Here is a 26141-nt window from a genome sequence, read left to right on the forward strand (position 1 = left end):
GAGAACCAGGTAGAAAGACAAATGCAAAACACCGCAGAATTTATTAAAGTGCTGACGTGGCGGCATAAACACAGGAAGAGATTAGGTGACAGTTCCTAGAAAAGAACTGTGATCCCTATTTAGTGATTGTAGACTTTGTCACTTCCAGCAGGGCCCAGGACTAGCAGCTTTAGCATCACGGAGCCCACTGGTTAGGAAGGGAGACCCTCTCCCCGACCTCCAGACCCCTGAATAGCACCTCTGCAGTGGACCTAGGAATCAGTGCTAAGAGCACTCCACGTCATGCTTATGGGTTTTCAAGTTTAAGAAACAGATTTGCTCTAAAATATAGGCACGATGATATAAGAAGACATGATCTTTTACGCAGCTCGTAACACACTTAAGTAAAACAAAATGTTTTATTCATTAGCTATATAGGCTCATTGTAGAAAAGTTGAAAAATGTGAAAGAATACAAAACGTAAAGATCATCACCTTAATGCATCAATATATTGAACTGGGTTTTCTAGAGAGACTGAACAGGGGCTGGGGCGTGGGAGAGAATACTCTCTCTCTCTCTCTCTCTCTCTCTCTCTCTCTCTCTCTCTGACACACACACGTATGTGTGCACAGAGCATGTACATGAGATAAATATGCACAATCATATAGGAGGTAGATGTAGATAAGAAACATACATATAGAAGACGCATGAGTACTATATAAAGGGCATGCATATAGGATGTATGTACACATACAGGTGATATGGCCTGCCCTGATGTTCCTGCCTTGGAGCCAGCTGACCAAGTCTTGAATTCTCTGTAATCATGAGCCAAATAAAGCTCTTGTGGTTTTCATGTGCATGTTGGGTACCATGTCCCTGCAAAGGGAATGCTGATAATAAAGATATATGTAGGAGAGATTTATTATATGCCATTGGCTCACCTGATTATGGAGGCAGGTGAGTCCCAAATCTGCACAGTGAGTTGTCCTCTGAGTCTCAGGGGAGTGATGATATAGTTCCAACCTGAAGGCCAGCAGGTGTGAAACACAAGAAGAACCAGTGTTTCAGTGCAAATCCAAAGGTAGGAAAAAAGCTGATTACCCAGACTGAAGGCTGGTAGGAAGCGTTTTCTTTTACTCATAAAGGACAGTCAGCATTTTCCTGCTATTCAGACTTCAACTGATTACATGAGGCTCACCCACATTGGGTGTTGTTTTATTCATTCTGTTGATTGGGGTGCTAATCTCATTATTCTCGTTGAATCATTCAGAATATCTGACCAAGTATCAGGGCTGTGGTACAGTCAGGTTGACACATGAGGCTAACCAGCAATTTGAGTCTTATGTGTCCTTCAAAAGTCCATATATTAATAAGGATTAGTCCCCAGCTTGGAGATTTTGGAAGATGGTGGAGAGTTTAAAACCTTTTGTTTTACATAATTTGTCACCCTTTCAATTTAGGCCTTGAGGAATGGGAGTTTATGTGGATGAAAATAAACTCTTTGGGTATGAAGAGTCAGCTAAAATACTTTTTGTCTCCCTGGCATCGTCCTGCTTGGATGTGGATGGTAAATGCACGGAACTGTGATGCCACTCTTTCTATCCAAGCGGTGGGTTTAATTTTCATATATTCAGAACACCTAGAAGTCAAGGATATTTTTCCAAAAGCAATTTTTCTAGCTGTAGCGTGAAGCATTTCTCTGGCATAAATATCACCCTTCAACCCCATCTGAGTTGAAAATCCCATTTGTAATCTTCTTTCTGATTGAGAAATGATAGAGTGGATTTGCTGGGAAACATCTGCCCTGCTGACAGCTGCTTTCCCTCAAATAGGTGCATATTGTTTGTGCTTATTCATCCAGACCTAAATTTTAAAAATCATAGTGTGGATTAAATTTGAAGAAGAATCCTCCTTACCAATGAGAAATTTGTGGCCTGATGTTTTATTTTATTTTCTTACATCATGAATTCTATGATAACATAGTCTAATAAAAATCCCTTGACTAGAATTTTATTCCTTCTCTTTTCTTTATGACCAGAGAAAGATCTGGCAAAATTATGAGGCAACATTAGTCCTTGCCATTTATATTCAATCTTTCCAACAGTAGGGATCCTCTTTCACTCACCAGAAGTTTCAAACCTTATTAGTGTATATTGCAATCACATGAAAAGCAATATATATATATATATATATATATATATATATGGCGTATATATATATATATATATAAAGCATATGTGTATATTGTAATTTGACTATTCTCGGGTGTGGTGTGGGCATTGAGGTTTCTAAAAGCCATCAGAATGATTCTAAATATACTCAGAGTTGCAAACCATCATCCTTGAATGTTTATTACTCAAAATGAGGTGGTGTGTTTAGCTTGTTAGAAACGCAGTGTGGGGGCCCACCCCAGATTGGCTGAATGAGAATCTGGGTCTTAGCAACACTCCAGCTAATCTGTAAGCATATTAAAAGTTGTACAACTCTGTCCTATATGCTGGGCCTCTTCTTGAATTAAATTTAACCTAAAGGAAATAAGTACATTCATTCCTAAGGAAATAGTGTACTCAATGTTGGAGGTCCTCCAACGGTGACCAAATCATAGCATGCATTCACAGCAGGTTAAAACTGAAGAAGGGAAAGTTCTGATTACGGAGCTTCAAACTCTTGCTAGCTGGATAGGAAGCGTTCACAGTAGAGTTGCATACTTGTGAGGAGTGTGTTAGTAGGTGATTTTGTTGTGGTAGCATCATACTATGTGGATGGTTTATGCAAATCCTTTGAATTGGCCTCGATGCAATCAAGAGATGGGGTAAATGTAAGAGATTGAGACTTATACAACATGTCATGCTGTTTTATAATAAACTTTAAGAGATGTGATCAAAACAGATGGCGAATGTTTAAATTAAAAGAATTTACTACAGTAAAAGACACATTGCCACTAGTCTTCTTCAAAATACTCACCCTAGCTTCAAACACACCTCATGGTTCTTACCACTCTCTGAAGCAGTTCTGCAAGTCCCTTCCCTGAATGTCTTTATGAGATGTGATAAAAAGAAAATACGGTGAATGCTGCGGTTGAGTGCCCTCCAATGGAAAAACAGGCTCAGAGAATAGTAGGATGTGTCCTCATCCACCCTGTTCACTGGATCTGGCACCATGACCTTCTGGCTGTTTCCCAAAGTCAAAATGACCATGGAAAGTCAATATTTTGAATGGATTCAGGACATCCGAAGCAGCCAGGATAGTGATATTAATGGGAGAGGATTTCTAGAACAGTTTCAGAAAGCGGCAAGAACAATGGGATAAGTGTATTCGAAGTACAGGGTTGTAGTTTGAAGGACAGAAATAGCAATGTGTATCTTCCTGTAGTGAGTTTTAAAACTTTAAACATTTATTATATATTTTGATCACATTTTATATTTTTGTAAGTAGGAATACATTCCAATATTATGACAAAAGTAGCATAGAACCAATAAATCATTTATGATAGTTATCAGATAGCATGTACTGAACATAATTGCATGTGCTATGTTTCCATCTGACTAGTAAGTTTATATCTACCAACATCATCACAAATATGAGTCATGTACTGTGCTACCCACTTATGACGACTGCAAGTAACTAGATGATGGGAATCTTCAGCTTCATTACAATCTGTGGCCCCACTGTTACATGTCTGGCCTGTCACTGACCTAGTATAAAGTTTAGCACATAGCTGTAGGGTATGCTTGGCTCTCTGGGCTGTCAAACTGAAACAGTGGATGAGAAAATACCAGTTATCTAGAAATAGCCTTTGACACTTGACATTGGCGGTTTTGTTAAAAAAGAAGCTGAAAAGAAAGTCATCATCATGGGAGAAGCTAGTAATAACTGGTTTCTTCTTCTTCTTCTTCTTCTTCTTCTTATTATTATTATTATTATTATTATTATTATTATTATTATTATGTGATACCAGGAATAGAACTCATGACCTCACACTTGCCAAGCAGGCACTGCGCACTGAGCTATCCCCTGGCTCCAACTCTCTGTTTCTGTCGTTGTCACCTTTGCAGTGTCAGGGTCCCAGGAAGAAGCAGAGGTCATCTGTTTGTGGGCGCTTAGAGCAAGGATGTAGATCTCCTCTTTTCTTTATTCCCAGGGCCCAGCAGATTCCCTTACAGTGAGTGCTAATAAGCATTGCTGAGTGAGTTAACCAGTGCATGAATAAATGAACAGTTAGCAGAGAACACATTCATGGGATAACTTTATGAAATCAAATTTTGATAATGTTTTCACTATCAAAAGACAGAAGTCCCCCCAGAAGACGTGAAAAACAAACTCACTCTACTCTCTCGCCCAGAGCAGGCTTACAGCTCTCTTCACTGTAATTTACCCTAGATTTCTCTTAGGAGATTGAGGGTAGAAAAAAAAATCTGTAATATTAAATGTCAGAAAACAAAGCCAGAAGGTGCAATATGTAGAAGAAAGCATACTCAGTGACATTCTGACTCCACGCTTTTTTTCAGCCCGCATTTCCCTCTCTGTCTCTCATTAGCAGATACAGCTGACAAATGAGCGCATGTGTGTGCCTGACCTTCCTGAGCAAAACGACCAAACAGGAAACGCCCGAGAAGCTTCACCCTGGACCCCTTCGCCGCTCAGCGACCCATTGAAGGAATATCTGTGCCCGCAGTGTGCGTGGCCACTAGGGGTCCCCCGCAGCAGGCTCTGTGCACTGGGAATTGGGAGCAGAGGCGCCTCTCTTTGTTTGCACCCCAGGTGTGGGCGCCTCTTTGTTCGCTGGCAGGGTTGCTACCTGCAGCCCGTGAGTGGGCTCCTTGCTCCTGGTACCGCCTTTCCGGAAAACCGAGCGGGTCTCAATTTGAGACCCTAGTCCGTATGACATTCCCTCCCAAGAGTCAGTGCATTGCTTCTTCTAGGAGTAGGTATGTTCGTATTCGAAACAAGGCTTGAACCACAAATAGTTCTCACAATGAGAGTTTATTACTGTTGAGAAATTGACGGCAAAAGGACCACTTTTAAGGCTACGGTAGAGTATTTGCCATAAAATATTTAAAGCTACTTGACGAATAGCCCCACTATTCTCTTGTGAATGCTGGCCACTGGATTAATCTTGAAAGTAAGAAATATTTCATTCTGTGCTTAGCACCGGGAAAGGGAATGACCTTCACTGAGAAACACCCCAGAGTGCCCGAAAGGAGGGAGTTCAGCTCCAGCCCTGACAGCCACATTTACCCTGCAGTGTGTTCCTGTGTGCTTTTAAACTTCAAAGGAGCACAAAAACAAAATAAACTAAGAGCTAGCCTGGAAACCATAAATTACTGTGTGAGTTGTAACAGCCATTGCCAAAGTTGGGGAGTGGGGCTGCCAACATTGGCTCTATCAAAATTTTGTCCTTTTGTTGTCATCATTGTAGTTTTCCTTGTTCATGGCAAAGACCATGCGCGCCCGTATGTTCTCATCAACTTCTTTTTGGGCTGCAGATGTGATGCTCATTGTCTCGTCTCATTGCTCAGTGATCATAGGTATTAAGGCACACATGAGAACCACTGAGGATCTCACTGGCTTTTTAGTTTGTCCATTCAACAGAATTTAACAAATACCTACTGAGCACTTATTGTGTGCAGAGGACGCCAAGGAATCCAAGGGTTGGGGATACAAGGGTCCTGCATCAGGGAAGATTTTGATGATCCACGAGAGAAAAAGTGTACCGAAATTACATAAGGTGGGACAGAAATCTGTTAATGAAGAGGTATAGAAGAACTGGGGGAATTCGCCAGGACGGCTGGCTTCTGGGGTGGGAATCGACTGGACTCTCCAGAGAAGACACCTGCTTGGTGAACATTCACCACAGGTAGGATGGGTAGCTGGGAAGACCTTTCAGAGGTCAGTGCTGCCAGCACCAAAGGACACTGGCACAGGGAGGAAAAGTCACTTCTGTGAAGCAGAGAACAAGAAAAAAACTTGGAAAGGGAACATTGGAAGTGTTGGATGCCGGGAGAAAGCTAAGTTAATGTGAAATGGTAATGTTTAGTCCTATGTCGACCAAATTATTCACAACAGTCCTTGATGCATAGGTCTTTCAATGTTGCAGAAGGATAATAGAGATATCTAAAATAAATTCTAACATCATATTAGATTTTAAATGGATTAAGATCTTTGTAATACCAATATTCCCTTTTTTTCTGGCAAGCAGGAATGCTATACAACACACAAGCTGGTTTTCTCATTGTTTTATATGGAGAACTGCTTTGGAAGGTCCACAAACAGGTCCTTGAGCCTACTGGTGGAGAAGGGGCTTAGTATTTTGTTTCAGCCCCTGCCTGCTGATTTACTGATGTAAGAAGCAGCAAGCATGTAGGCCTCTGAGTTGAAGAAAGATGATAGTGAACAGCTATGCCTGCTGAGTTTTCTCCATTGGTTATGCATTAACAATCCAAATGATCCATCAACTTTCAGGTTTCTGTTCTGAATCCCGAGCTTTACAGTTGTTCTTCAGAATAATGGGCTTCACAGTTATCACCCATCTCCTGCCAACAGGCTGGGCTTTGCCTGTAAGTTTCAGTCCTACTATGATTTTGTACAGCACAGCATGGTGGCCTACAGGTGGGTGGTGCCATCACAATAACTATCCCCTCATCTATCAATTTGGAATAATAAAAATAATCACAAGAAATATCACAAGGCCATCGTTTACTTTCTCTAATTAAACCTCTATGAAGGCAAATATTATCATCCAAACTGCAGATAAAGAATCTGACATTTTTCTGTGAGATATTAGAGTTGAATAATGAAACCCATTGCTCATTGCTCCATTTGGAACAACAGCAACAATAATTTATTTAAACTTTGGTCCAACAATGAGACATTTTCCCAGCAGGATAAGTCATTGCTTATTAGCTCTCTCCAGGGGAGGAGGCAAACACTTTTCAAGCCTTGAGTTCCATCTTTCAAGTGAACAATTCACAATCACTTGTGTGACACACACTTTACATACACATATCTTGTTCAGTAGTCACAACCCTCTCTCAGCACTTTTATTGCAGCTGAGCCTCTGAGTTTAAGAAGTTGCTCAAGATCTCATAGCTAGTAATAAGTGGCAGAACCAAAGTCTGAACCCAGATGTTGTGATCTTCAACACCAGGTGGTAAGAATCTTATTAGGTGACATAACTAAATCCACCATCTAATGATATAGAGGGATATGCTGCACAGATTACTAGTCAGATAGTGCTGTCTTCCTGGATCAAATTAACTCTGGGGAATCTGGAAATATTTTTTTGATAGAGAAGTCAAGGGCATGTTGTGAGCATATCCTTGGAAGTCTCCAGATGATGTCACATTTCACAAAAAGGAAAATAGTGTGTGTGTGTGTGTGTGTGTGTGTGTGTGTGTGTGTGTGTGTGTGTTTGGTGGTGGTGTATTCTGGTCTCAGCATGGAGAAGGGGTTCTTCAAAGTTCAGTTCAGGTGAGGGGTATGAAGACCCATTCCAATGTGCCTGGAGAGTAACGTAGAAGCCTTGATTCTTCAAACCAGCCATGTACAGTGTTTAAAAATGAGCCTTATTGGGAAGTCATACTGGGATGGCGTCCTAGAGGGAAGTTTTTAAAAACAGTTTAAATCAATAGAAAATGTGACATGAGTGCATATTGTGATTACTTAATATTTGTTATTCGCTGTGTGTTGGGTAGTTGGATATGGATCCCCCAGGACCTACCTGCTGCTGTTGCTGTGTCAGTCCTGATAATTTTTAAATGGACTATGTCCTTTTAACCATGTTTTTAAAAATTGAACTACCCCCAATGTGAACACTTTCCATTTTGCTATATAATGAGAGTACTTTCATTCCTTTAATGTTTGCTTTTTCCTTTGATCTAACAATTTCTGTTCAAATTTCACAGTTTTCTGTTGCTTCAGGATTGAAAGAACCAATTACCCTGCTGGGAGCGTGAAATAGACTTAAAAAATCTGCATGGTATTTCCTCCTGGTGAAATTAATTTAGCTTTAAATACAGGAGGAAGGTGCACACCTTGGCTTTCTCTCCCACACCTGAGCAGTTCCTTACCGAGAAAGGGCACAGTAGGACCTGCTACCATGTCTGTAGTCTTTTGTGAGGATCCTTTACAAGGCACAGTCATAGAACCTCTTTCTCTCTGACACTCTGCTTTGTGTAGGCCTGATAAGTGTTTGGAGTGTCTCTATTTCTTTGAAGCCCAGGCTTAGAAACCCAGTGAACCCACTGGGCTGAACTGGCTTCCCTGAGTTTTAGGAAATGCATCTTCTGGCAGGGATGGGGTCGTCAGCTCCAAAGCAACAAAGGACAATCTGCAGGGAATGGAAGGGGCATGCCACAGCTTCCCTGGCACCCAGGTGCCCTCTCCTAGCACCATGCCCTTAGTGACTCCGCCTTGGCTCTCTGGGTGCCCACTCCCGCCTTTTCGCTGTCCCAAAGCCCATTGGAGCCAGACGAGCCTCACCACCTTCCCCCAGACCCCCTCCCTGTCCCCATCAAACCCTAGGGCCAGCGCTGCGCGCGGCACCCGGCTCGGCCCGCGCCCCAGGCGGCCACCCCAGCACCTCAGGTCCCGGCTCCCGAATCCGAGCCCCCCGCCCCCCAGTCCCTAGCCTGTCCCCCAGCCCCCGCGGCAGGAGCTGTCAAGCCAGCTGCGGGTGAACAGCTCCGGAGCACCAGCGTCTCCTCTCTTTCCTTTGTGTGCGCGCGCGAGCGGAGTTGGGGCGGAGGGAGAAGGGGGAGGTCGCTCTGTCTGTCTGTCTCCCGCTGCCTTTGCCCCGGGCTGCCTGAAGTGCGGGCGCGGAGGCGGGAGCTCCGGGAGGGTGCGGGGAGCTGGCCGAGCCGCTCGGGGCCGCTGGGGCGCCCGGGTCCCCGCCGCGCCCCGGGGAGCGCGGACGGTGGAAGGCTCTGCTGGAGCCACCAGCCGCCCGCCCGCCCGCCCAGGCCACCGCTCGGTCTCCCCTCGCTCCCACCGACTCCCCAACACCCGGAGAAAAGCGTGCAAAGGCGCGGAGAGGGACGGAAACCACAAATAAATAGCGGCGGCAGCAGCGCGTCATCTGGCGGAGCAGGAAGTGCAGGCAGAGTCCGGAGGCTGCCGCTTTCTGCGCGTCCCCAGGACTTTGCCATGGGCTGGGGGCCGCGGCGGCTGCGGGCGGCCGGGCCAGGGCAGCGGCGGCGGCGCACGCACCGGGGCTGAGCGAGCGGCCACGCGGGGGGCGCGCGGAGATGGCTGCGTCCAGCAACTCCAGCCTGTCCGGCTCCTCGGTGTCCTCCGGTGAGTTCAGCCCGCCGGGCGCGGTCTCGCCCTGCCCGCGCCCTGGGATGGGGACAGCCTACCTGTGGCCGTCCCGCCCGCGCTCTGGGCGCGGGGAAGCCGGCCAGCGCGGTACTTGGTTTGCCATTGCCAGCACCTTGGTGCCCGCAGCACCTCCGCGCCCGACCTCTGACGGGCAGAGGTGGCAGAGCGGTGCGCCCGGGGTGTGCGGACGCGGGGGCGCTGGGGCTCCGGCACGGCGGGCTAGCGGGGCAGGAGCAGGGCAGCTCGCACTTTCTGGCGCTGCTGGCGCGGAGGCTGGCGGGGCGGGGAAGGTCGGCGCCGGGAGGGTTAGCGGTGCAGCGCCGTCACCCTAGGTGCCCACATCCGAAGCAGGGGGGAGAAAACCCTGGCTCCTCGCACACTTGGTTTTCTTTGTTTGTTTCAGAAATTAGCTCTGTGGAGCCACTCGCGTGGAACACGGGTGTGAGATAGCAGTAATAAAGAGAGTGTGTCTTTCTAGTCTGGATTGAAGTAGGTTAGGGAAAGGAGGTCGAGCCCAGCCTCTGACTCTTGGCACGTTTACAAGTGTGAGTGTCTGTGTACGGGGTGGAAATGTATGCGTGAGAGATTCTCCTATGTGGCTCCTTAGACATTTTCTTGTAGTACTCTCTGTAATTTTACTTTCAAGACATACAGGGGTTTCCCCCCTCCTTATGTGCCTGAGCAAAGGGAGGGCTTCTTTCAGCGTTCCCATGACCAGCAGGTCTAATTGAAGAGAAAAAAATTGCTAATGAATCTGAAAGAGTAGAAATCAACAGAACCAACCCCTCTGGTTTCTGAATATGACAGGTTTCTAATCAGAATGATGCATCAGGCAGAATTCCTCTACCTCTCTGGTCACTGAAAACTTTCATAACAAATCCTAAAGGGATAGCAAATTAGACATTGAATGTGGTATACAGTGTTTGAGGGTCCAGAATGTTTTGAATGGAAATACTCAATAGATTAATATTATATTATGTCCTATTGTGTTCTTTTCATTACTATCCCAAAATTAGACTTCAAAGAAGAAATACCTTCTGGAAGCACTGGAAAGCATCTCAGGTGCAAAGGTTACACATCTATAGATGTGTAACTAATTAAATCATAAATGCAAGGTGAATTTGACTAAGGGGCAGTTGTTATGTGTCACAAGATGATCACTTGAAAGCCATCTGCTATCTTTGTTGGACAGTTTAGTTCCAGGGAAATGACACTTCCTTTCTTGATCACTGCCAACTGATAAAAAAAAAAAATAGTGTTAGATGTGTGATATAGTTCATGTTTCTGGTAGTAGCAGCCAATGGGGCAGAGCACTCATATCTTATTAAAAGCAGCAACAAGTTGACCGCCTGTGGTTTTCATTCTGAGAACTCAGCAAATGCTACAGCTTATTTTTAGTACCCTCAAACCACTGCTGCTGCTTTTCAATTCATTTTGGTTGACTAACATTGAATTTAAAATACAGTGATGTTGGTTTCCTCTTACTGTATGGTTATCCCTCTCAGAAAACTGCCCAACAAAAAGTGAACTGGTGGGGAGAGCAATGGCAGAGGGACAGAAGAATGGAGAAAGGACAAGGAGAAAGTGTTTCCACGTGATTTACTGATGGCATAAATTATAGATGCTGTGGCATCTGAATTTTGAGATCTTGTTACAGTTTTAAGAAACCTGTTTGAAAATCCTCACTCAGCTGTGGGAAGAGTATAGTGGCTTGAAACACATGGTATCAGCTTTAAAATGACAGTAATTGCTTTGCAGATAGAAGAGGGATGCTTAAGATGGTTCTCTTTCCTGCTTTATGCGCCACTATTTTAAATCCTAACAGAAACTATGAAATTGCAAGAAGGCCGAAATTCAAAAAGTGGGCATGGATATATTATTTGGTGTGAATTAACTTAACCAGTGAACCTGTATTGCCTAACTCACCTCTTCTTCATGCACTGGTCTTGAAAAAATATAGAATTATTGTTCTTTTTAAGCACACTTGCTTTGTGTGAATCATGAATAATTCACACCACACAAGCAATTCACACCTATGAGAGGTGTTGGGTGAAAAAGAATAGAGCCTGTTCATCATGACAGCTGGGTTCTCCCAGCAAAGGTCATATTCTGAGAGATTAGGGCATTTTATCAACCTGTTAATCACCATTTTAAAGGGCCTACTATGTGCCAGGCAGTCAGTTATAAGCTTCAGCTTCAAGAAGAAAGATAACTGTAGAATTTCTTCTAGGGCTGAAGTTCTGTAATCTTTGTCTTTGTATTCTGGTTCTACCACTGGCCCACTGGATACTTTGGGATGAGTTAACTTCTCCAAGCCTCAACAGTGGCTTAGACTATAGGTATAGAAATAAGTTTAAAACACATAAAACCTGCTTCCACTATCACATGATAATTTGGCTCTGAGTTTTGGGATCCATCAAACAAGTAATCTGTGAATGTCTCCCTGGGTTTGTGCACAGTTTAGTGTTGGAATTGGAAAAAAGAATCAACATTTTTCCCACTATCATGAGGGGAAAAACAGGCAGGCAAAGATCAACTTGTATTCCAGTTTAATAAAATGATTTCTGCAAAGCAGAATACAGGGGAGAAAATGATTGCTTCATTCTGAAGTGGCGAAGGAAGTAACATATGAGTGTGTCCTTAAAGAATGAACAGAATTTTTTCCAGAATGCATATGGGAGAGAAAAGCATTTCAAGAAGTGGAAGAACTTAGGCAAAGACATGGAGATGGGGCAGCTGATGACCTTATTGCTAAGACTTCCTTAGACCTGTTGATCTCTTTCCTGGTGGGTACTCTTCTCTAGACAGTCATGTTTAGAGGCCTCTAAGCAGAATATGCACAGACAATTGGACCACTTGTTGTTTGCTGACGCAGAAATTTTTATGTCTGCTCAGGTAGCAGTGGGCTTGAGGGGACAGTTTTGGAAGCCATAGGATGTGTGGGGACTGGAGCACCAGAAAAGGAACAATTGATTCTATAGCATTTAGGCTATAGGGAGAGGAACTCAACAGGGGTCAAGCCTATCGTGGAGGGAGAGTTGTGGGAGATTTAGGTTTGGTTGGTTTGCACGAAGAGTAAAGCTCCAGGAGTTTATTCAGTATGAAGCTGGAAGTCGTCTGACTTCTCTGAGAATAGTCTCTCACTTGTTGTTGTTCAAATATACATCCACATGTGTCATTTATTCCACATTTCTGAGACATAACAAATGAAATAATCAAGTTAAAATTAATTTAAAAATACATTCCCTGAGAACTCTTCAGAAATTTGCTTCTAGAATATTCAATTATCTGTGAAAGAAATTTTTGTGCCTTTGTTTGAAGGATAACGGCTGGTAATGAAATTTCACAATCACCTAGATTGGCAAGAAGTTTGATTACTTTTATTATTTTAAATCACAAAAAAGCCCTTATCCATAAGATTTTCTATGGTACTTGATTAAAGTCTGAAACAAATAATGGCTGATTTGCAAAACAGTTTTCTTCATAATCATGGGTTATCTTTATTTTTATAAATTTAAGTAAGAACTTTTTACATATTAGTAGTAAGATTGCCAAATGGATAATTTCATAGGGGCAAGAATAAAATCAATCCAAGCAAAGTAATAAGTAAATGAGATATTTTCTAGTAACTGAACAAGGTGTAATACTAAATACTAAAGAGTACCCCCCACCCCAATAGGAAGGTAAGATTTTGAAAACATTAAGCACATTCCTTTTTTGTTTTTGTTTTGCGTTTTTGAGACAGGGTCTCACTGTGCAGTTCAAGCTGCTCTTGAGCTCACTTTGCAGCCCAGGCTGGTCTTGAACTCCCAATGATCCTTCTGCCTCAGCCTTCTGAGGGATGATAGGCATGCACTATGAAGTTAACATAGACTTTATAAATTAAAAGGCAAATAGAAAAAGATAAAATCAGTATTGTATGCAGAGTCATCAAAAACTTAATTGGGAAAAAACCATTCCTAAATGGATTGAGGTATTTATTTATCTGTATTTTATTGCACTTGGGCCAGGTAGATAATGCTGTTTTCTACTATCACACTGGCATTGAACCTAGAAACGATAAGTGAGAAATTCCCTTACTCATCATTTTGGAGTCATGACCAGTGACATACACAAGCCTTCCACATTCCGATATGTGGGAGGCAAACCTAAGCTATAGTTATTCTGGGAAGACTCATATACATGTGATTAGAAACTCCATGACTTCTGTTCCACAAAACAGGGTGTCATGGCTGAAACACATGCATACTGAGAAGTCTTTTGAGCCATTGGATTGCTCAAAAATTCTCTTCTTGAATATTCATATATGGGTAAAAGAAACTGCTGTACCTTTAATAATAATTGCTGGCAATTAAATTTCACAATCATCCAGGTTGGCTGAAAGGTTTGGTTACCTTTTTTACTTTAAATCACATACACAGAAATTATGATTTAAAAATCAAACACACAAAAAAACTTTGTAAGCTGACATTAACCGTGAGAGAGATTGACTTAGATGATGTCCACTGGTCCTTGTTTTTTGATGTCCTTTCCATCATTCAGTTTAACTTAGTATCTTTCATTGCCTTTTTTTTAGTGACTAAGATGAACCTAGTGACACAGAATCTGAGAGCTAGAGATACCCTTCTGAAGCATATTTGTTACGGTTTTGATGTTAAATGTCCTCCAAAGGCCGCATGCTAAAGGGATGGTCTGCTAGGTGGTACTATTGACAGCTGGCGGAACCTTTAGGAGTAACGCCTAGTGAAAGAAGCTAGGTCATTGGGGTCAGGTCCTTAAGGAGCCTATCAGACCCCAACTCCTTTCTCTTTTTCTCTCTTCTGTCCATCCTTTGTCATGTGTTGCATGCTATGAGAGTCTGTCCTGTCATAGGCTCAAAAGCAATGTAGCCAAGGAGCGATGAACTGAAACCTCTGAAACCATGAGCCAAAATAGATGTCTTCTCCTTTGAATCAGTTTATCACGTGGATTTTTTTCAGAGCAATGGAAAGCTGACTAGTACAATATTTCAGTGTTTCACAAGTCCACTGATTTGTGTATTTTGCTGAAATGCCAGTTTCTTCCACCAACCCTATGAACTGTATTGGGTGAGTCTGTCATTTGTTCAACTTGTTTTGTTGTTTTGTTTTGTTTTTCAGTACTGGAGACTGACCCAGTGCTAGGGCCTTTACCTTGAGCTACATCCAAGGCCATGTTTAATTTTTAATTTTGTGGCAGGGTATTACTAAATTTCTAAGTTGTCTAGACTGAGCTTAAATTTGTGATCCTCTTGCTTCAGCCTTGCAAACTGCTAGATGATAGACCTGAGTTCTCAGGCTCTGCTCATTTGTTCAACTTTGCGGAATATAAACAGCAGATATTTCCCAAGGCCAATCTGTGTGAACTTTAACTGGACGTTGTGCTCTCTGGGATGCCACCTGGGTCCTGGCCCAAGTATTAGCCCTGCTGAAGGCCTTCTGCTGCTTGGCAGGGTCTCCTGTTTGTGCACAGTGGTGAAACTAACTGAACATTTGTTTGGAAAACCTATACATCAGCGATGTCCCATTGGTATGTTTTGGAAAAGAGTTTTCTGCCAGAAGGTCAACATTCCTGCCAAGATACCTAGGGAGAAAGAAAAATAGACCTAGTGCTGATGAGCATACAATTAATAGTATCCACCTATCACCCAAAAATCATTTATCTTTTATGAATATATGTATTTGCATTTCATAGCTTCTGAGATGTCATTTAGTTTTCAAAACAAATGGTTTTTTTCTTTTTCCCATATCTCTCTCCCTTTTTCTTTTCTTCCTTCTTTCCTTCCCTCCTTTTTTCCTTTTCCATTTCTCCACTATTATGTCTGACTTCTACTCTCCTTCCATTTGGCATGTGAGAAAGGAAAGGAGGTTGGCATTCTGTCTGTTACGTGGATTTGGGTCAGAGGATCAGAATGGACGCCTATGTTTCTCCAGTGCAGAGTGGTTGGTGTGACAGGAGACTGTGATGTGTCTCAAAGTTATTAACAGAAGCAGAGGTTTATTTAAAGTCTTAGTGACTAGAGGAAACCAGCCAGAGACCTCTGAGACTGTCCAGTGTCCTCTGAGACTCCAGTGACATGCTCATTGACCTGTGGCGGGGATAGCTTCCTCCTGTGCATCCAGGAAGAAGTGGACACCTGCTGTTTGTGCAAATATCCTGCTTTTCTCCTTGTTTACAATTAACCCTTCATCTTTGTGGAGGCTTGGTGTTTAGTGTATGCAACATGGTCTAATTACAGTATTGCCTTGTTTTTAACAATTCAGCCTGTTAAAGTTACCCAGCATCTCCCTCTTTTGCAAGGTAATACCAGCAGCATAAAATATCATTTAAAATCCACAATGTCTAAGCTGGCTCCACCTCCGAATGAGACCATTTAGACTGAGTTGGGTTAGAAGGAGGCAGGACCCCTGGAGGTTGTTTAGCATGTTCGAACATTGTATCAGTAAGAAGATTGGGGCCCAAGGAACTCAGGACTTCCCAGTGCCCCTCAGCTAGTTGGTGGCAGAGGTAAAGCTGGAACTGTTGCCCGGTGCCTAAGCTCCCATGACATCAACTCTCCATCCCCCTGCCTGGCTCATCTCAAAGAGTAGCTCATCCTTGGAGAGTTTCTAGCAGACATTTTCTTTTCTGTCTGGCTTCATGGAGGCTGTTCTGTTTAATTATTTAATACTTTCAAAAAAGAAATCATAAAGTGCTTTGTATTTTAAATGGGTCTTAGATCTCAAGGCTGTCATGCCTATGGCGGTACAGAGCCCCAACTATACCTCTGCCGCCTGTGATGGTAACTACTAGCCATGTGTCCTTACTTGAATTTCAATGTAAAAAAAAAATTACTTTATCAGTTACTCTAGGTGGCTCTTGAGTGCTCAACAACACATGTGGCCAGTAGGTACCATAGTGGACCACACAGACATGGAAAATTTTTTATTATTTGCCAGAAAGTTCTATTTGACAATACTGGCATAATTCTGAGACAGGGACATAATTAAAATTAACAGGCTGAGAAGTTTGATCAAACGCTCTCAGTTCTGTGTTTCCGCCTTTTGCTCTTTAGTTTATATATTAATGATTCCACAAACTGCTTTTTTAAAAAGTCATTCCTTTATAATTTTGAGGGAAACTACGGAAGGACAGTCAGCAGAAGATGTTGGGAAGAACAATAAAATGTCTATAAAACTCCTCTAGTCCTGAGATTTGATTCAAGTTGTTTTTTTAAAAATACTTGTTTCCCAATGGTAACTCAATTTTATTTTGAAATAAATCCATAGTGAGTGTAATTTGATCTTCAAAGAGTAAAAAAATGCTCAAGTCCAGAAAAAATTTGGATCTTACAATTGTATCTCTTCCAAATCACCATAAAGAAAATAGGAAAATTGTGAATTTGTGGACTGGGATTGCTAGAGGCATATCCAAGCATGTTATTTAAAAGAGATTTTTCTACCATCCTGGCATTGGTAAACAGTTTGGCTAGAAATACTTTGCTTCTGCAAGAGGTCCACTTAAAGGGCAATGCAAATGCATTCGCTTTTTTTTTTTTTTTTTTTGAGAATAAGTTAGTTTTCAGAAATCTAAGCTCATTTAATTGGGAGGAAATGGTGCAAATATGATTCAGCAACATGACATTTCCTAAGAAAAGGAAGCCGTTCTCTTCTTTGAACTTCTGCTACTGTCTTCAAGTACAACAAAAGTAGAAAAGTGAGAAGATACCTTTAAAATATCAAGCAACTATCAAAAAAAGAGGTGGATGTTGAGGTCATAGAGATCAGAAACTATAGTAATCAGAAGACTGTGCCATGTACGGCTTATTCTTTATCGATGTGAATTCAGACTACAGATTTAGGACAGAATGAATTACAGAATTGCTGCATAATCTTATGCAAGTCTTTTCTCATCCAGGCCCAGTTCCTGGGTTCCATTATGCCCATCACTGTCCTCTGTACCCTTACAGTACAGACCGTTTCAAGGAAATAAAACCTATAACTTCTTTATTATTTTACATAATGCCATTCTTAACACTGTAAAATGCTTTAGATTAAGTGATTTTGTTTCCCGGGAATAAAACTGAGAGACCATGTGATAAAGAGGACATAGGAAGTGAGGATATGTCTTCAGGGATAAGTCTAACACAGCAGTGCTCAGAGTGTTGGGAGTAGCAACACTGGTTGCTAAAAGCCTGATTCTCAACATCGGACCTGTCCTGTCCAATATGGCCACTGAGGTCTCAAAACATGACCAGTCTGAATTGAGATGTACTTCAAGTGTAAAATACACACCAGAGTTCAAAGATTTAGAACCAAGAAGATGCAAGTGACTGTTTAATACCTTTAAAAAATATTGAGTATATATTGAAATGACATTTAGCTTAAATCAAATGCATTCTAAAATTAATGTAACTTATTTATTTTAGAATGTTTAATGTAGCTACTAGAATATTTGAAATCACCTGGGTAGCTCACACTGTCTTTGGGTTGGACAGCACTGGCTGGATGAATCCAGCAAGAGACTGCAGCTCATGGCAGAATCTGCCATGCACACGTGCTGACTCACTGCCTGGTACTCTCATGGTTATAGTATTGGACACTTTCCCAGCCTAAAACTTTCCCTGTGTCCACCAAGGTATTTGAGAACCTAGTTGCCAAGTCCTAAGTTTAGTCTTAGACATTGAAAAAGTTGGAGCACTTATCAGATTCTTGGTTAGGCAGGCTTTATGTTTTTGTTTTGCTTATGATTCGTTACAATTCATCTTAAGATGTTTGCTTGTTAGATTTATGTGCATCTTTCTTTCCAACGAAAGCCTACAACACTATGTAGTTGGAAAGAGAGGTTGAGAAACAAGGGACACATTTTCTCTCTACCTGTGTAGAAAGTGCTTATCTGAGAGTCTTTGTAAAGAGGCATCTTGCCATGAATCTGCATGTGTGTACACATAATACACTTGTACTCATAATGCAAGTATACAAGTATATCTGTACATTTCTATCTGTGTGTAAAAGCAAATGGAAGTGGATTAGATTTCAGGCAACAGTTTTTTTCTAATCAAACTTATATAAGCAGATACCATGGGAGATAAAAAGTCAAGGCCTAGCATAACTTTTAATAATGAAGTAATTCATTTGGGATTATGCTAATGATGTGTAGATGTTAATATACATAATTCGACTGCCTAATATTGATTTAATTTGCTCATTCAAATTCACTTTATTATAAGAAAATTAGCCATTTTGTTTTACAGTGCTTGTCCCAACAGACAATGAAAATGTTAAACCATGTTTATTAGGTAAATAATACTATTTTGCTGGCTTTCATATGCAAAGAAAACACTGTATTGTCTCCTTCAGTAGGTTCTTTGATTTGTTAGCTTCTGGTTGGAGGCCTAATAGGTTCAAGTCAGATATCTTTGCTACTATGGCCCTTGTGATCAAAGTCTAGAGTTGAAGGTGCTCTATGACAAGGGCACATGAGGCTGTTTTCTCTGTGACATGAATATGTCTTGTGAACTTGCTCACATGAGAGCCCTGTACTGGTTTACACAACCAAACTAACTACATATCTTTTTTCTAAATAGCAATTCTTCCTCGGAGGAAAAATAAACTGACAGGGGTCTGTAAACTCTGATGAAATAATTAATATCAGATTAAGATTAAGAATAACTGCAACAAATCCTAGGCAATTACACAAGTAAGACATGATTTTAAGTTAGAATGTCATTTGTCCTAAGGCCACAGTGAGTGGCTCTGTTTTCTAACCCTAGTTATAGCACTCGGAGAGTATTTTGTAAAATGCATAGCAGGCTTTTAGAGTAGAGATGTCCTGCAGACATTGTGCTTGCATAAATAGCTGACTATAAATCTGTCGTTCAAGAGTCCCTGGAAACATGTCTGAATCCATCTGGAGTTTCAGCTGTGTTCCTTCTTATAGTATTGAGTTCCATCCATTTTCCACCATAGATTGGATGGCTATTTCTTTCTATGGCTTTACATTTAACTTTCTGAAATTTGTTTCTAACATCCATTCTTTGGTTTCGTAAGTAAATATTGGTTCATTTGAACCATGTTGAATTTGTGTGTCAGATACTCAAAATTTGGGAATCTGGTCTTAGCATTAGTTGGCTAATTGGCTAATAAATTGATTAATAAACCTGAATCTCTGTTTCTGTAAAATGGGCTAATAATACAGGCTGTGAAAATTAAGTATGTATGTGTCTCTGAAAGAAAGAAAAGATTCTTTTAACCAAACATAAAATTCTTTGATCTCAAGAAGTTCATATTCTAAGAAGAGATTACTTTTTGGGGGTGACAAGTAATCACTCCGAGCTCATGATCTATGATATCTGGAATTATTTCCGCTAGGTATATTACCTTGCTCTTTCACAACCTTTCAAACCATTACAGTGTAATCAAACCATTTTAGAATTTTCCTATTCTATGTAAGATGCTAATGTGCATCTCACATTCTCAAGGACACCTGAAATTAGCTTGGACGGTCCCAGGGGACACACTGTTGATACTTTTTCATCCAAAGGAGTGACTATTTGAAAATTAAGTAGTATGTTATATTCAATACAGATTCTCCTTAATTTATGATCAGTTTGCATCCCAAAGAACTCACAGTAAACTTACAATATTTTAAATTGAAAATGCACCAGATATACTTAACCTACTGAACACTGCAGGTTAACAACACAGCACACTTTAGGGTGTGGATGGTCCCACATTCCTTCGTGGCTGCCTGACAGCTGTAGTTCATAGCTATTGCCTAAAATCAACAGACTCTACTGCTTCTCCCAGCCTGAGGAAAAAAATGGAAATTTCATATTTGAAGAACAGTTACTACTGAATGTGTATCACTTTTGCAGCAGTGTGAAGTTGAACCATCATCCATGGAATATCTCTGATAGACATGCAAGCTAGGGAGCATAGCAACACAAATTACAAAGAAGGCACTGCCCAGTTTAGGAGCATCACATATTTCTCCATCTTTCTCTGTGCTCTTTTCTCTTTCCATTCCCATCTTCTTTCATTTCTTCCTTTCAAAGGTGACCATTACCCTGAACTTTTTGCTTCCCTTGTTTTATTTTTAAAGCAGTTTTACCACGTGCCACTAAAATCCACACTCCTCAGAAGCAGCCTTTTAAATTTATCTGCTTTGTTCAGTGCTGAAACCCCGTGTCTCACACAGTGTCTGGCGTATAGGAGGCTCTCAGAACTGAATGCTGGGTGAATGAATCTACTTCTATCACAGCAGTGGCACTACAGCCCCTCTTTTATGTCTTCTATGCAAATAAGTTCTGTAAGAACACATCTCCCATCGTATTAGCCATGTGCCATCAACAGTTTTCAGAAAAGTAGCTTTTAAAAGGAAACTCATAATACATGTTATTTACACTTAGTGGCAATAGGCTCCCAACAAAATTCCATGATCTTCTGTGAATCGGGTCTTCTCAATTTAATTTGAGGTTCACAAGCACATTTTAGAAATGAAAAGCACACACATAAAATATAAGGAGTAAAACTAGAGTTCAACATGGAAAGTTACAGAGATGTTTTTAAAGGGATATAAGAACCCAAAAACATTATGCTAAATGAAAGCAATCAGTCCCCAAAGACTGCATATTTTACTGTGCCACTTACATGAGCAAATCATGGAAACAGCAAACAGATTGGTTGTTTCCTGAGGTGGGAGGGTGGTGGGGAACGGAAAGTGTAATAGGTTTGGGATTCTTTTTGGGGTAATGAAAATTTTTAAAGTTGTGGTATTGGCTGAACATATGTGTAAATAGATGTAAACTGACTGAATTGTTCATTTAAAAACAGATAAATTGCAGGATAGGTGAATTGTATCTCATTAAAGCCATTATTTTTTAAATGCCAAAAAAATAAACAGTAAGAATAAGAAGGCAAATGGTTACAAAGTGAGCCGACACAAAAAACCCATGGGTTCTGTTCCTCCTCTGTGGATCTGTAATCAGATAGAAAACATTACAGTCCAGACTCACCGATAATTTGGTCAGCACGCTGGAGGTTCTCTTCCCATTTTTGTTTCCACATTCATCTTACTGTACTGCAAGCACCTTACCTCCTCAGATGGATCCATAGGGGCTTGCACTCTGCACTGGTTCAGGTCAGCTCAGCTTCCGCTAGACAAATGCCTCCTTTCCCGTGTCCCCCATGGGCCTCGGTATCCTCCATCCACCTAAAGAATGAGGGAAAGCAGCAGGTCTCCTTTGCTGATGCTGGGCAAAGCAATTAGTGCCTTTCTCATGACTAGTTAATTAGATTTTTATCCGGCTTTCCAAACCCTGGGCACCACTCTTGTGCCCTTAAAGTACAGCATAAGTCAACCAGGAACCAAGTGTCACCACTGTGTCCCCAGTGCTCCTGAATATTATTAATACAGCGATGGGTCTGTTGCTGTCTTCCAGTGCTCCCTCCAGATGTGCAGACTGCCTGTGCAGACGTTTCCAAGGATATTTTTTACTGCCTCTTTTGTTGTTTCTAATCAAAGAGCCGACACAGTTTGATCACATCAGATCACAGCATTGTACTACAAATACTTTGTTAGAAAGGCTAAAATACTACACAGGTACAGCTGTCTTTGATGTTCTGATGACATTTACTTTTACCCTGAATGAGTAAAGAACAATGCATTTGATTAGAACGTATCTAAACTATGAATGAAGACAAATAGGAAAATTTCTAGTACTACATAGAGTACATTCTGTTGATGCCAAATAATAAGCTTCTTTTAAGCACCTGCTGGTTTGGAGTACAGGGCTGTGCAGAGGCCCTCCTCTTTCTCTATATCTAGAGACCCTGCCAGTGAAATACCCTTTTTGTCTGTTAGAGATCTGGCCCTGGTGTGGAGCAAATGGAGGTAATTACCGGTGTCTTTGGGAAATAGAGTCCCCGGGCAGCTGTCTACTTGGATAGGCTTCAGTGTCCAGTGGCCTGAGTTTATAGGATGGCTTGGTCTCCGTCAGGCTGCCCATGGTTTGTATGCCTTCTTTCTCTCCCTAGGACAACTTTCTTCTTCTAGTAATTTCTACAAAATACAAATAAATGCTTATTCATGGGAGTGTGAAGACAGAGAAAGTACTGGAACATTTTCTTAGTTCTTTTTGTTTAGGTCTCAGAGTATTTTCCTGCTTTCTAGAGGAGGAAGTAAATTTATAGGCTACAGTAGATTTTTTTGTTTGTATCCTTCTTTTGGTGAGCTCAGGTTGCCCCAGGTCCCCGATGACAGCAGCCCACATGGGAAGGTACGGTGTTCTATGCTGGCCTCTGTAGCTGCTTGGACCTCTCACTCCAGGTACAGATTTTATACCTTTGTCCTACTTTCTACTGTCACAGGCTAAGCTAATTCTAACAAAAGAATTGCTGTTCTTGGGACCTGCTGTTCAAGCAGACTTTTCTCCTGCTAATGCCAACATGTACAACACATGTACACTTCCCCACTTCCTAACAAGAGTGCAATTACTGTACAGATTATGGTGCTTTGGCTGAAAATTCAGAAAACTAACTAAAGTGCCAAGTTAGAGTCTGTACACTATGGCATCTAGCTCTGTCTATTCTTTATAGTTCTCTAAATTCTGACTTCTTGCGGGGTGTGTTTTGTCCTTAGCCTCTCTCTCCTTATGGTATCAACATGGCAACCATACAGCGTCATATCCTAGCATCATATCTAGAAACTAAAAAAGGTTCTCTCTTTCTCCTAGCTCTGTGAAAATAGGAAAACAGTCTCAGAAACTTTCATCTCCCCAGCAGTCTTCCAACTGACTCATTGGCTGAAGTTTTCTCACATGCTTAGATATTGTTATGGTTAAGATCTGATATGACCCCCAAAGTCTCATGTGTCCAAATGTGGTGCTTCCGGAATGTGATTGGATCATGTGTCACTGTACTCATCAATATAATCTACTGATGAGTTCATAGCTGAATGAACAGGAGACGTGGGTCACTGAGGGTGTCACCTATAAGATTGTACTCTGCTTCCTCCATTCTCTTGCTGCTTCCTGGTTGCAATGGCTTGTATACAGCCTTCCTTTACCATGCCCTTCTACCATACTGTTTCTGCCTCAGCCAACCATGGAATGAACCTCCTGAATCCATGAACCAAAATAAACCTTTCCTGCTTTAAATTGCAGGTGTTAAGGTATTTTGTCTCAGCTCCAGGAAAGTGACTAATAGTGATCTGGACCACCAACTGGCAAGGGATTCAGATTCTTAGGATACAGATTCTTAGGATCCAGTCATGACCATTTCCTGAAATGAGGGTGGGTGAGTCTTTCCTGAAGGGGTGAGGATAATTGGACAGAGCAGAGTAGGGTCAAGAAAGAGGAAGAAGAAAACAATGTCTTCCATAATTGGGTCATGAGTCCTCAGTCATTAAGAATCTCTTAAGAGTACTGCAAAACACATTGACTTTCCAAGCAATGAGCTTCCTATAGTTTAGTTGAAGACTCAGTAATTACTGCAGTCATTTTCTTTATAATAATATCACTCTCTGGAAAACTGCTTCTGCTTCTCTACCAAATTAAGGTGACTGACAGCTTTTGCTCATGCTTTGTTCTTCCTTAGTGCTTTATAGTTTAAAACGCTTTGTTTATGGTCATGGGAAAATGTATGTCCATTAATTTAAAAATGGATAGACTCTTTAGCTCTAATGAAAAGAAGGACAGTGAAGGTTAAAGGGTTTAATTCTTGACAGGCTTTCATCCCTGGGCCTGATAAAGTTAAAATACTATTATTAGAAAGTGAGGAAATGATAGATGATTCAACTCCTCCTGGTTGCTATGGCAAGGAATTTTTAAGGCTTTTATTTATGAGAAATAATTATCATTAGCAGTTCTTTGTTTTTAAAACAGAGATCCCTGCAAATTGTCAGGACTCCATAGACTAGATAGATGATTGGCACCTAATTGGAGAAAAACTCTCAAATTATTTCCAAAGAAACAGGCCCAAGGGTTTTGGAGAGCAGTTTCCTGTTTTGTAGGGTGTGCAGAGATCACTGGATGAAGAGACATATGACCCACGTCTACCCTAGACCTATGTCAGCATTTATGTTTTGTGTGGCTTGGGGCAAGTGACATCATTTTGTAACTTTGATGCTCATCTGCAGAACTATTAAATTGGACCAGATCATCTGTGAGGTCTTGAAACTTTTATTATTTTCTGATTCTGCCTATTTCCTCTTGCCAATTTATAGCACTGTAGTGGTTCCCCAAGGGAAAATCCGTGTCTCCACCCGCATCACACATACTTCAAATAGCAATTACCATTGACATCATTGATTCCAGGCACTCAGTTTATAAGACGTGAAGGGCTGTTGGATGTGTGTAATATCATCAGTTTTTAGTCCCCATTCTAAGTGGCCTTGAGATATCCCAAGGGACCTCCAGGGCAATGCCTTATGAACTTCATGAATATGACCCATGGTGAGAAATACATTTTATGTCATAATCCAGTACACATTTGCTCACAAACACACACCATGCATATCCATAAAATGCATTCAGTGTATATTTAGTATTTGCTTTGGTCTAGTTGCTAGAGATATTGCTGCGGTGAGGAAAACAAACAACAGTTCTGGACCTAATGTAAATTTTAAGTACAGAAGTTAGCAAGAAAAAGAAACTATAAACTCCTGTCTGGCAAGCATAAGGTCCTGAGTTTGATTCCCAGTACCAAAAATGAAAAAGGAGAAGAAAAAGAAGAATAAACTACATATAATTCATGCATATAAATATATTCCTTTAGATATAATTATATATATTACTAAATTATGTAACTATATAATATGGTTACACATATATTGCATAATTATATATTATTTGTTTAGTATGTTAGAAGGTGATGCATTCTATAAGGAAACATACAGTAGGCAGGGAGATGAGGGATGCAAGCGACCAAGGGTATGAATTTTAAAGTGTGTGTTCAGGAAGGACTTTACTGAGCAGATGACATTTCAGAGTGAGGAGGCCGTCTACAGAGATACAGAGAAAGAGCTTTCCAGACAGAAGGACAGAGCCCATATGGGAATGTATTTCAGATGTCCCAGGACCAGAAATGAGTCGGGGGCCAGGATGAGCAGGGAGAATAAGACTAGCAGAAAGGAGGCAGGTAAGTCCTTGTGGACCTATTCAGCTATCATAAGGACTTTGCCTTCTATTCTGTGTGAGATTGTTTGTTTCTGGATGGTGTTAAAAGAGAATGCTGTGATCTGACATAGGTTTTAATAGACCCACTCTGGCTATTAGTTGTGAGTAGACTAAACACAAAAACTGCATGCATACATATACCTGGGCACATGCACATATGTGCACATGCATGTACATACACATAGAAATACTTCTACAGAAAGTGCTACTCTGTCATGTGTGGTGTACTCTGATACTGTGTTTTCTGTTGGGTTTATACTTATTCATTTTTCAAAACTATTTAGGATCCACAGGTTAATTTCAAGTTCGGCTATAGGTCCATGACTGCTATTTTGACAAACATTATAAATTGGCCTGAAACTCCACAAATAAGGCAGATTACATTTCGTTTTCCATGGCAAGGTTCTGGTCCACACGGTATCATATGAAGCCTTGTAGTCATGTTGAATAAAAGAGTTTTCCAGGTGGTTTTGTTTATTAACTTGTTGTACTGAGTAGCACTATTTTATTGGATCATCATTTAAAGTTTTCATCTTTTTCTGTATATTCAGCATATATTTTCCTAAATAGTTGATTGTATTCCAATTCATATTTTAAAATTACTTTTGTATGGAGCATTTAAAATGCATTTAAAATGAAGAGAAAAATATGGGGAACTTCTCATTACTCA

At 41.1% G+C, this 26141-nt stretch overlaps 1 protein-coding gene across 1 annotated transcript in view; it reads left to right on the forward strand.

Moving 5' to 3' along the window:
* The first annotated feature begins 9011 nt into the window (after positions 1-9011).
* The window catches only part of Chn2 (chimerin 2), a 270609-nt gene continuing 253479 nt past the window's right edge, over positions 9012-26141 (forward strand). Inside the window, exon 1 of the mRNA XM_063239995.1 lies at positions 9012-9273. Coding sequence (XP_063096065.1) covers positions 9225-9273 — 49 coding nt within the window. The 5' untranslated portion in view covers positions 9012-9224. The remainder of the gene's footprint in view (positions 9274-26141) is intronic.

Source organism: Cavia porcellus, unplaced genomic scaffold, assembly GCF_034190915.1.
Source record: "Cavia porcellus strain 051 isolate PalLab524CR breed Dunkin Hartley unplaced genomic scaffold, mCavPor4.1 scaffold_2, whole genome shotgun sequence".
In the NCBI taxonomy this organism is placed as follows: Eukaryota; Metazoa; Chordata; class Mammalia; order Rodentia; family Caviidae; genus Cavia; species Cavia porcellus.